The following is a 12,740-nucleotide window of genomic DNA, read 5'->3' on the forward strand; positions in this document are numbered from 1 at the left end:
GAATGAGGACACTTCCTGTCAGAAACAGGAAGAACAAACGAGAGCGAAAGGACGGACTAGGCAGATGCTTTGAGGTAAAGAAGGACAAAGTAATGGGGGTGCCCAAGAGGGCCTGTAATACTGAATAAACAAGTCTAACTCAGCCCAGTACAGACCAGTAGAATACAGACACCTGTGCTGAATTCATTTGATATGGGAGCCTGCCTGTATGTCTGTATGCCTGCCAACTGCACTGTAACTGAGCATGTAGAGCTGATTTTAAGAGCACACAGGGGCTCCCAGCTTTTCACCAATAGACAATAGCTGCTCTGCGGATCCCAAAGCTTTTACCAGACAAAACTAGCACAGAAGGAAATAGCCTAGCCATGTGGTGAGGTGGTTAATAGGACTGGTTGTCTATTAGTTTGCAGGGGCTGGATGAGCAAAGACGCCGCAGTATGAGAGCCGCAGTATGAGAGACGCAATATGAAAGCCGCAGTATGAGGACCGCAGTATGAGAGCTGCAGTATGAGATATCAAATGCACTGCCTTCAAGGCAGAGCAGATAAAACAAGATGGTAGCCTGTCTTGATAGGATATAACAGAGCAGAAAGGCAGAGAAAGGAGTCTCCCCCTCCTTCATTCAGCTGGCTGTCGGGTCATCCTGTCATCACCCCCTCTCTTAATTTGCAGAGGGACAGGCAGGACAGGATGACTTCAGATGAATGACAGCCTTCTGGGCAGTAGGACCGAGGTGCTTTCTATGTTCTGTAGAATAAATAGGAGTTGTAGGGAGGAGGAGGAGCTCTGTGCTGTAGGGAGGAGGAGGTGGGAGGTCTGTGTAAGGAGGTCCACTGTATGTGGTGTAGTAGGAGGAGGAGGATGAGGAGGAGGTGGGAGGTCTGTGTAAGGAGGTCCACTGTATGTGGTGTAGTAGGAGGAGGAGGATGAGGAGGAGGTGGGAGGTCCGTGTAAGGAGGTCCACTGTATGTGGTGTAGTAGGAGGAGGAGGATGAGGAGGAGGTGGGAGGTCCACTGTATGTGGTGTAGTAGGAGGAGGAGGATGAGGAGGAGGTGGGAGGTCCGTGTAAGGAGGTCCACTGTATGTGGTGAAGTAGGAGGAGGAGGATGAGGAGGAGGTGGGAGGTCCGTGTAAGGAGGTCCACTGTATGTGGTGTAGTAGGAGGAGGTGGGAGGTCTGTGTAAGGAGGTCCACTGTATGTGGTGTAGTAGGAGGAGGAGGAGGAGGAGGAGGAGGAGGTGGGAGGTCCACTGTATGTGGTGTAGTAGGAGGAGGAGGATGAGGAGGTGGGAGGTCTGTGTAAGGAGGTCCACTGTATGTGGTGTAGTAGGAGGAGGAGGAGGAAGAGGAGGAGGTGGGAGGTCTGTGTAAGGAGGTCCACTGTATGTGGTGTAGTAGGAGGAGGAGAAGGAGGAGGTGGTGGGAGGTCCGTGTAAGGAGGTCCGCTGTATGTGGTGTAGTAGGAGGAGGAGGAGGTGGGAGGTCCGTGTAAGGAGGTCCGCTGTATGTGGTGTAGTAGGAGGAGGAGGTGGTGGGAGGTCTGTGTAAGGAGGTCCGCTGTATGTGGTGTAGTAGGAGGAGGAGGAGGTGGGAGGTCCGTGTAAGGAGGTCCACTGTATGTGGTGTAGCAGGAGGAGGAGGATGAGGAGGAGGTGGGAGGTCCGTTTAAGGAGGTCCGCTGTATGTGGTGTAGTAGGAGAAGGAGGAGGAGGTGTGTATTCTATAGGGAGGAGGAGGAGGATGTCTCTGTGGTGCACGGTGGAGGAGGGTGGAGAAGGGGAGCCTACAGTCTCTCTGCTCTGCTGTGAGTAAGTCTTAGTTGGGAGGCCTGCCTGCCTGCCTGCCTGTCTGACTGTGTTTGCTGTGCTGCTCAGCTCTGGCACACTCCTCTCAGAGAGAGAGCATCAAGTTCTTATTTAGCAGAGGAAGAGCAGCTCTGCTTAGCAACCACATCGGCCCTCCAATCACAGGCCTACTGTATGGAGGAGACTCCAGCCTGTGTGTGTGTGTGTGTATGTGTGTGTGGAGGGTGAGTCCTCACTGACTGTGTGTGTGTGTGTGTGTGTGTATGTGTGTGTGTGTGGAGGGTGAGTCCTCACTGACTGTGTGTGTGTGTGTGTGTGTGTGTGTGTGTGTATGTGTGTGTGTGTGTGTGTGTGTAGTCTTTGAGAGAACTCTGAATGCTGCCTGGGACACACACTCAGTTAAAAACCATATTTCATGCAAACCAGGCTTTCTAACCTAGTGATTTCTATTACAGAATAATGTTGGTTGCTAACAGACGCTTTCCTCTGCGTCTTGGTTTGTTTGAATTCTGAACTGAACCCTGCAGTGAGTTCAACGTTAATCTGTACCAATTAATCCTAAAATTAATGATGTATATCCTGGAGAGCAAGGAAGTAGTAAATCCTTAAAACATTCACTACTTTTCCTTTTAGAATTCAGTTATTGTAGCGTAGCCTACAATTTGTACCAGCTACAACTGAAATGATTGCATGATTTGTGAGCTATTATCCATCAAACCAGAGGAAAGATTTGGAACAAATGCTGTCTGAACATTGAGCAGTCTGTTTGGTTTAGCTACGTGAGCTAATCCTCCTGATAGCTTTGGGGGTGGTTGGTGGGCAGAACGTAGGCGAGAGCAGCATGCCGATTTGTCATATGGCACCAGCAGGCCCTGCTCTGTTCTGTTCTGGCTGGAGCTACATTACTGTAGCACTGCTCCAATGTGGTCTGAAAGATCCAAAACACAGACTAGTACTGCAGGTCAGTTCAAAGGCAAACCAACCAAAATATTTTCTACTGTCTGTGGCTTCAAAAAACATAACGTTAGAAAGAAACTTTCATCAGAATCATCCTAATATTACTAAGCCTTGTGTGTTGCTGCAGCAAGCCAGTCTGGAAGACATATTCTCATATTTCTAATTCCTGTTCTCTAATAATCAAATAATGAAAATTCCAGACAAAGTTAGCAGTAACTCTACAAGATCATGTGAGTGGATCAAGGCCAGACATGAGGGAAGTGGAACAGTAAAGTTTCCCAGTCTGAAGAGGTCAAACTTAGACACTAGACTCAGACCCATCACTCAGACCCCCAACGAGACGTCCAGATGTTTATTTAGATCCAAACCGAGTCAGTGCATTCCAGGAGTGTTCCAGGATTACCAGGATTAAAACCTCCTACCCAGCAGCAGTTTAGTCCTCCTATCCTCCCAGCAGCAGGCGCAGGCTCCAGGATTTTCGCTATCCACAGCAGATGGAGCAGAGTCTTAATCATGTATCTCATAATCACGAGGCTATCGCAGATGAATTGATGATCATAAAATAACACCAAACCCCATCCAGGCATCTGTTCTCAGCAAGACTACAGTCACAGCCACAGCTAAGCTCCTCCTCCTCTACACCTCCTTCTCCTCAATAATCTCCTTCTTCTCTGACTGACTACTGTTGCACACCACCTTTAAAGAATGTACACCGCATCAACAAACCTTGTACCATCTATTTGTCATAGGTTATGAAGTGGGAATAATGGTATGAGGTCTACTTGGCGCTGTCCTTTCAGATTAGTGTGCATGCTTTTGAAGCAGATAGACAGTGACCAGTCAGTGGCGACTGGCTGCCCTACATGGAACAGGATGCCATTGATACAGACAGACACAGCAAAGTGCTCAGTCATTGGTTTCCCACCCTGGGAGAGCCTGTGAGTTAGAGACCATTTACCCACGCACCCCCCAAAGAAACAAGACATTAACAAAAAGGAATGGCTGCACTTAACAACCTCTGAAAGGCAGGGCTCTGGAACAAAGGAGGCGGCAGGTCTTTAGCACACATCACCCATGACAGAGCTCCAGCTGACATCCTTTTAACAGGGGGTCAGCCTTTGGAGAATGGAGGGCGAGACCCCTGTGAGCCCCTCACACCACTCTTTCTGACACACTGCCCCCACTGTCCTTCAATCACATAGAAGATGGGATGATGCACTTCTCTAGTGGGCCATGTTTTCAAAAGGGTTTAGAGAAGAGGAAATTGAACAGACTCAGAGCTCCTTATATTGAATCCTCCCAACAACACTCTGGACTGGATGCATTATCCACTGAAATATATGTTTGTTTAGGGACTAGGCTATGGTTTAGGTTGAACTGGAGGCAGGGGTTGGAGATGCTGGGTCTGGCTTGGCTGGTCCGTTTAGGGGTGGTGCTGGTCAGTGAGGAAGTGTGTGTTGGGTCAGTGGTGGTCAGACAGGGGTGACTGAGGACCAGGGGCAGGGGGGATGAACCATGTGTGCTCTCAGGGCTTCCCAGAGGTCAGCAGACAGATTGGAGCGGTAATGGGAGCTCATTTTAATCACCCAGCCCAGCTGATCCAGGCATAATACATGCTCACTCACATGCACGTACTGCACACACACACGCATATATACCCCATCACACACACAGGAATACACATACACACACATGTAAACACAGACACACACGGGCACACTGTCTTTTACCCCTACCTACATGTACATATTACCTCAATTACCTCAACTACCTTGTACCCCTACACATTGACTCGGTACTGGTGCTCCTTGTATATAGCATTATTATTTTATTGTGTTAATATTTCCTCTTTTTTAAAGCTTATTTTTTATTTATTTTTACTCTGCATTGTTGGGAAAGGGCTCGTAAGTAAGCATTCGGTAAAGTCTACACCTGTTGTATTCGGCGCATGTGACAAATAAAATGTGATTTGTCTTGATAGACATAAGTTACACACAGCAATACATAAGCACACAGATGTAGGACTTCACACACACCGTCCCTCTCCACCTCAGAGTAGACTACTCAGTCGATTGGTTTGGTCCCAGGTTTGAGGCTAATTTGATGGAGTGAACAGAACAATGGGATGAGAAATGGCATAAATTGGCCTCGCATGAACAGGTTTAATATCCATTCCATTAAGGAAGGACTACATGGGTCTCCAGAGTCCGCTTCTTCTCTACATTCATACACAAGATTGATGTTATTGCTCTAACTTCTTAAGCTTATACTAAGAAATATTGGATAATGATAAAAATATATATATATATATTTTCGTTGTTTATCACAAAATCATATTTTATGTACTTTCCCTAAATAGAAGAACAGGCGGAATTCATATTTCAGAAAAGCAATCAATATCATTATTTTGTACCTTTGATATTTGGTTATTTATTTGAATTGTGGGGTTTCATAAGATAATTTGTTTGCGTTGTATGCTGGTTTACTTATTTCCTGTTTGATAGATACTGGTGTTTCCTATATAATAGATACTGGTGTACTTGTTTCCTGTATGATAGATACTGGTGCACTATGTGTTTTTGTATTTGCGTGGTTGCTAGGCTAGTTGGGAATAATGTTTGTTATTTGTATTTATTTATTTGCTGTGTTTCTCGGTCTTTAATCAGACAGCCATCTGGCCAGTGGACTGGACATAAGGACATCTGATTGGATGCTGTAAAAAGAGTGGGGGAGAGTGGGGTCAGTCTCTGTGGATAGAGGTCAGGTGTCACAGCTCTTTGACAACACATGTTAAGGCCCTGCCCCACTGGGCCCGCATCTCCTCAATGAGAGTCTACAGCCTGTTTTCTTCCAATCTGCCCCCATCTGTACATTAGGCAACGGCTAAATGACCAAATGCAGGATTCGATTTAAAACAGACACAATGGACTTCTGACAGGAGCGGACTGGCCATCAAGCATTTCGGGCAAATGCCAGATGGGCTGGTCCATTTTTAGCCCAGTGGGCCTGTCTAACTTGGGTTTTTAGTGCAGAATGATCATTATCTGGCTAATACTGGGGGCCTCAAGGAAAGAATGGGCCGGTGTGGGGGACTCAAGCAAAGAATGGAACGGTTTTGGGGACTCAAGGAAAAAAGTGGGCCAGTGTGGGGGCCTTAAGAGGGGGAAAAATGGGCCGCTGTGTTAGAAATGCCAGGGCCGATTTCTGGTCCCAGTCCACCCCTGAACTCTGGTGTCATCCCCCTCTGTTCCCTGTCTGCTCTGTACCCGAACAATGAAATTCAACTAAACTCAGCAAAAAAAGAAACTGAACGTGTAAATAGTTGTATGAACATAACAAGATTCAACTGAGACATAAACTGAACAAGTTCCACAGACATGTGACTAACAGAAATTGAATAATGTGTCCCTGAACAAAGGGGGGGTCAAAATCAAAAGTAACAGTCAGTATCTGGTGTGGCCACCAGCTGCATTAAGTACTGCTGTGCATCTCCTCCTCATGGACTGCACCAGATTTGCCAGTTCTTGCTGTGAGATGTTACCCCACTCTTCCACCAAGGCACCTGCAAGTTCCCAGACATTTCTGGGGGGAATGGTCCTAGCCCTCACCATCCGATCCAACAGGTCCCAGACGTGCTCAATGGGATTGAGATCCGGTCTCTTCGCTGGCCATGGCAGAACACTTACATTCCTGTCTTGCAGGAAATCACGCACAGAACGAGCAGTATGGCTGATGGCATTGTCATGCTGGAGGGTCATGTCAGGATGAGCCTGCAGGAAGGGTACCACATGAGGGAGAAGGATGTCTTCCCTGTAACGCACAGCGTTGAGATTTCCTGCAATGACAACAAGCTCAGTCCGCCACCTTCAAATCGATCCCGCTCCAGAGTACAGGCCTCGGTGTAACGCTCATTCCTTCGACATTAAACGCGACTCCGACCATCACCCCTGGTGAGACAAAACCGCGACTCGTCAGTGAAGACCACTTTTTGCCAGTTCTGTCTGGTCCAGCGACGGTGGGTTTGTGCCCACAGGCGACGTTGTTACCGGTGATGTCTGGTGAGGACCTGCCTTACAACAGGCCTACAAGCCCTCAGTCCAGCCTCTCTTAGCCTATTGCGGACAGTCTGAGCACTGATGGAGGGATTGTGCGTTCCTGGTGTAACTCGGGCAGTTGTTGTTGCCATCCTGTACTTGTCCTGCAGGTGTGATGTTCGGATGTACCGATCCTGTGCAGGTGTTGTTACACGTGGTCTGCCACTGCGAGGACGATCAGATGTCCGTCCTGTCTCCCTGTAGCGCTGTCTTAGGCGTCTCACAGTACGGACATTGCAATTTATTGCCTGGCCACATCTGCAGTCCTTATGCCTCCTTGCAGCATGCCAAAGGCACGTTCATGCAGATGAGCAGGGACCCTGGGCATCTTTCTTTTGGTGTTTTTCAGTCAGTAGAAAGGCCTCTTTCATAACTGTGACCTTAATTGCCTACCGTCTGTAAGCTGTTAGTGTCTTAACGACCGTTCCACAGGTGCATGTTCATTAATTGTTTATGGTTCATTGAACAAGCATGGGAAACAGTGTTTAAATCCTCTACAATGAAGATCTGTGAAGTTATTTTGATTTTTACGAATTATCTTTGAAAGACAGGGTCCTGAAAAAGGGACGTTTCTTTTTTTGCTGAGTTTATGATGCTGTCTCTAGCTATGTAGAAACCCTGTTAAATATTTTCCACAGAACTTTATAATTGAACGACCTATTATCTCACTATACTTTCACTTTTTAGTCAAAGAAAATACTCAAAAATAGCAAAATGGTAATTTTTAACTGAGCCTAGTTTACAGAGCTCCGTGTACAGTAGTGTAACTGAAGGCCCAAACAGACAGACAGACATGATCCTGGATGAGGTCTGACTGATAAAACACCCTGACATTAGTGTGGGTCTGAGGCGGGTTGATAACATTGTTGTTGTTTTATGGGTAAGCGAGCCAGAGCTGGCTGCTAGTGGCCTTGTCAGTCCAGTCTCTCAGCAGCTTCCCCTGTCAGAGTGATGTATGGGACCACTGGTGTGCAGTTCCCCAAGGACCAGGCCTGGCTGTCTGCTAACTGGGACACTACTGACTGTGAACCATGGCAGGCAGGCAGGCAGGCAGGCAGACACACATGCACACACCACTCCCCCACCCCACCCTACGCCCCCTGAAGCAGAGACCTCACAGTTTTTTAAATATCAAACACACTGACCATATATCATGTCATGATGTAATGATGTAATGTAATGATGACTACAGTTAGGACAACAGCAGTAAGCCACAGGTGGTGGATATTTTGCCACATACAGACATTTTTTCTTTAGGTCCGAGCCACTGTGTAGTTCTGTATGTCCATATCTTAAATCGAAATGACACAGATTATGTAACTGTTTATTAAATGTGCATTAACTGTGAGATTTTGAAAACTGTAGAGGGCACAATGTTACTGTGTCTCAAAACAGAGACTTTGGAAGCCGTTTTACAAGCAACTTAGAAATTAAGAATATATGTTGAATTAAACATGGAGGACAATGTATTCATGGAATCTGCAATGCAATGTACTTTGTTAGGATCTAATCCAGGATATTTTTGATCGGAGCCATCACAGAACATATGAATATAGTGGATTTCTCTTTTCTACACCACAAAAGGTCCTTACATCTCTTTGTAGCTAATCATTAATAATACATTGCAAACTGTCTCTGAGATACCTCGTCTGAACATCCACCATCACAATGGAACTGCATCAATATTAAAAAAGTGCTAAGTGATTAGTGCTTTTTGAGGTCGGTTCAGTTTCGGTTCGATTATTAAAAGATAATCAAGGTTTTCGAATTCGGTTTCAATTATTTGGGTTGAATGCTGTAACAATACAGAATAAAATCATTAACAAAAGTCCCATGATGGCCCATACCGCTTATCACTTATTAACCAACATTTATTCACATTAGTTTACTTTAATAAAATATTTCAGTTGTTTTATTTGATGACTATTATTTCATTCCAAGTCATCATCTCATCTCTATAGAGATGCTGTCTAAGTTGTCTGACAACATCTAAATGTTTTAAATAAGGCATACTTTTATGACTGCTAAATACCAACTATCAATCACTTTGATCATGTATTTTCAGGTAGAGATCCCTCGCGAAGAAACTGCTGCTCTCTATATCCCCTCAAGATCATGCATTCTGGTCTCTTCCATAGCAGGAGTAAAAGAAACACAGACCGGACAAATAGATGCGTAATGGATTATGGTCATTGCAGTTAATTACCACGTTTTATGTGCTAAACTATGTAGAATATTGGCCTGTAGGAAACTAAATCTCCCTACTACATCGCCAAGTTCAGGCTGGACGTGATTTATCTCTAAAGAAACTGTGCAATATGCGCATTGAGCTAAAAAAAAAAAAACTTTAAAAATTTGGATTTTAAATATTTTAACTGAAGTCAGTCAATTAGTTGTTTAGAAACTGAAAAATAACCGACATTTCGGTTAATCGCTCAGCACTAATATTCAACCAAGCCTCTCTTGTTCGAGGTAGACCTCCATTCATTTCTAATTGCACATACAAATTCCACAATTTCCTGTGTACGAATGATAATGAAATGTAAAGTCACTGAGAGGGATATTGAAGAGACATAGCCTGTCTCCTGTTAAGAGTGTAGTTGTTACATCTTGGTGAAACATAGTGTCCAGTCATTAGCAAAGTCCCACTCAACAGCTGTTGTGAGCTGAGGGAAACAGCCACCATGTCTCCCTGTCCTTTGTCCACTCTGAACATCTGTGAACCTCCCGTGGAGCCAGGCAGCAAAGCCATAGACCTCAGGCAGGTGGTCACCCTGAAAACCTTCCACCACCACAAGCTCGCACACACAACCTATTCTGATCTAACACACATCTTGATAACCCATAGCTCATTAAACTCTTATCCCCTAACCCACCTTGTGGCCATTCCCCCTCCCCATTCTGACACTAATAAAATCTGTCATATGCAGATGCCCTTGAGTTACCCTAGGGGGTTCTGGACCGGTGACACACCCCCCCCCCCTCCCCCAAGGAGAGTAGACTGGAGGACCACTCAGGGGTGTGATAGTTTGAGGTTCTTTTGTTTTTTAAAGCAACATTTTAAAACAACCTTTTTAATGTCAATTTGAATTTAAACCAATGTACCTGCAGGGCCAAAAGGCATAGAGGAAAACGAAATGGTGTGTGTGTGAATGTGTGTGAGTGAGTGAGTGAGTGAGTGAGTGAGTGAGTGAGTGAGTGAGTGAGTGAGTGAGTGAGTGAGTGAGTGAGTGAGTGAGTGAGTGAGTGAGTGAGTGAGAGAGAGAGAGAGAGAGAGAGAGAGAGAGAGAGAGAGAGAGAGAGAGAGAGAGAGAGAGAGAGAGAGAGAGAGAGAGAGAGAGACCAATAGAACAGAGCAGGGGAAGGGGCCATCATATACAGGTTGGTCATCCTTACTGTACATTGTCAGTTGCAAATGTAACAGTGATGGAATGACTGAATAGTGTAGGCTAAATGGCATGCAATAACATATAATATTCAGATATCCTTAGTTGTTCTTAACACGCAACTGTATAATAGGGCCATTATTTAAATGACAGAAACACTACCATTAATAAATGAATAACAACACCAATAGGTTATCACAAATTATTCAACGGTTGGGTCTAATCCTGAATGCTGATTGGTTGCTTCTCGGGCATTATCACTTAATTAAATGTCAATGTTCGTCATCAAAGACGTTAAAAACTATTTTTAACACAAACTTTAATAAAAAAACTTGAACAGACTTACACGGCATGATTTGTTTGAGAACTTGTTCACGAAGTCAAATTTGCCTTTCATTTCTTTGAGGTTCTGCTCCAGGACAGCCTTCTCTTCTTTCCCTGTATAGTCCGGGTCCAGGAGAACATAGACCCGCCAGTTAGCCGAATCGAATCCCCAGTGAACTGTCCGGTTCTCTAGTCTTTTGTGACTATGGACCACAAACTTGTGAGTGGGGTACATGAGTCTGCAGTCCATGCATTGGATACAGGCGGCATTGTGACTGGTATACAGTTCTGGGACAAATAACCCCTTACACCTACCAAAACATTCGTGGTATACTTTGAAGCTTTTTTCTGTCCTTTCCAAATCCAGGGAGCCAGACAGCTCCTTGTTGCAGTTAGGAGGGTAGATACCACCGTAAATGAGGGCATTGCAGAGGCGCTCAGCATCCGTCTGGGTGATCAGTCCGCATGATGGGGCAGAGAAGGGCAGGATACCCACGACTTTGAGGATCTCCAGCTGGTCCGCGGTGCACCGGGAGCAGTAGATATGCAGGTCGTCGCACACCGAGTTGATCTGCTGAAGCGAGAAATCTCGCAGGACACTGTTGAGAATCTGCGGCAGACACAGCCGTTTTTCGCCGCCGACCACGAAACAAGAAATTGGCTCGCGCTCCAGGACAGTTTCGCACCTTTCGATGGAGCGGTCGGATGGAATGAACAACGGCCCCGACAGAACCTGGGGTGTCAGGGCAGGCATGGCCAGCATCAGTTCTGCTGTTTTTCCATCTTTGTTGAAGAGAATTTCCTGGTGCCACCGAGCGGAGAACGCCGCCGGTCCACCAAGGGAGCTCATGGAACTCAAATGAAACTGCTTAAGAGTTTGCTGAAGTCCTGGATGAGGCTGAAAGCTTGATGGAGCCTCCATGTTTTCGCCACTAGAGAAGTGAGTTCAAATTTAAGCGATCTATGTTAATCAGTTGTCTTCAAAATCCACCAAAAAACTCAGTAAGTCCACTGCGGCGCATTTCCATGTCACCAGACAAGGTTACCACCGGCCCGGGTCGTTATCTATTTAAAAATGAGGATAGGACACTATTGAGTTTAAATACCGTTAACTCCCACCAGCCCACAGATATGAAAGAGAAATATGTCGGACCACTCACAAAAAGAGCGTCAAAATGATATAATGTTTCTCTTCTCCACAGCAGTCAAGTCCCTGGTTTTAATGTCTATGTCTAGTCTGACGATGTGATCCTCAAATATGCCTAGTCTGCGCAGTCTCTCTCTCTCTCTCTCTCTCTCTCTCTCTCTTGCTCTCTCTCTCTCCGTCTCTCTCTGTTTGTTTGTGTCTGGTTCAGTCATTGAATCCCGGCCAGGAATGTGACTGACTCCCCGGGCTGGCTGTTCGCTGAACGAGTTGTCCCTCCCCCTCATACCATGGCAGCTGCAGCAGCAGCCACAAAAACCTAGTAGACTCGAGAGTAAGGGTGGAGTCTGACCTCAATGGGAAAAATACATTAATCTCAATTGAAACTATTAAAACTAGTTCCAAGGAGCCTTTATAATGCATGAATGTATCCATGGCCGTGGATAAATTCATAAATATTTGTGTGCTACCACAGTCTTGGTGTCTGTGGTAAATACACTCAGTATACAAAACATTAAGAACACCTGCTCTTTCCATGACATAGACTGACCAGGTGAATCCAGGTGAAAGCAATGATCCCTTATTGATGTAACTTGTTAAATCCACTTCAGTCAGTGTAGAGATGAAGGGGAGGATATAGGTTAAAGAAGGATTTTTAAGCCTTGAGATAATTGAGATATGGATTGCGTATATGTGCTATTCAGATGGTGAATGGGCAAGACAAAATATTTAAATGCCTTTGAAGAGGTATGGTAGTAGGTGCCAGGCGCACCGGTTTGTGTTAAGAACTGCAACGCTGCTGGGTTTTTCATGTAGAGTCCATGCCCCAATAAACTGAGGCTGTTCTGAGGTCAAAGGGGGACACACTTTTTTTTTTAAAGCCTGAAGTAAATATTCTTGCTGGCTCTCTTTTTTGATTATTGACCTGTGGAACATTCTCCATGTATCTACATTTATATATAATTTTGATCAGTAAGAAGAGGGTTTTGATTGGAATAGCTGATGACAATAATGATTGTTGTATTTTCT

The 12,740-nt window shown here is 45.3% G+C and overlaps 1 protein-coding gene across 1 annotated transcript in view; it reads right to left on the reverse strand.

Moving 5' to 3' along the window:
- LOC121574844 (ski oncogene-like) overlaps positions 1 to 11,952 on the reverse strand; it is a 44,928-nt gene extending 32,976 nt beyond the window's left edge. The window contains exon 1 of the mRNA XM_041887473.2: positions 10,590 to 11,952. Within this exon, the coding sequence (XP_041743407.1) occupies positions 10,590 to 11,489 (900 nt within the window). The 5' untranslated portion in view covers positions 11,490 to 11,952. The remainder of the gene's footprint in view (positions 1 to 10,589) is intronic.
- Positions 11,953 to 12,740: the final 788 nt, after the last annotated feature.

Source organism: Coregonus clupeaformis, chromosome 10 (assembly GCF_020615455.1).
Source record: "Coregonus clupeaformis isolate EN_2021a chromosome 10, ASM2061545v1, whole genome shotgun sequence".
Taxonomy (NCBI): domain Eukaryota; kingdom Metazoa; phylum Chordata; class Actinopteri; order Salmoniformes; family Salmonidae; genus Coregonus; species Coregonus clupeaformis.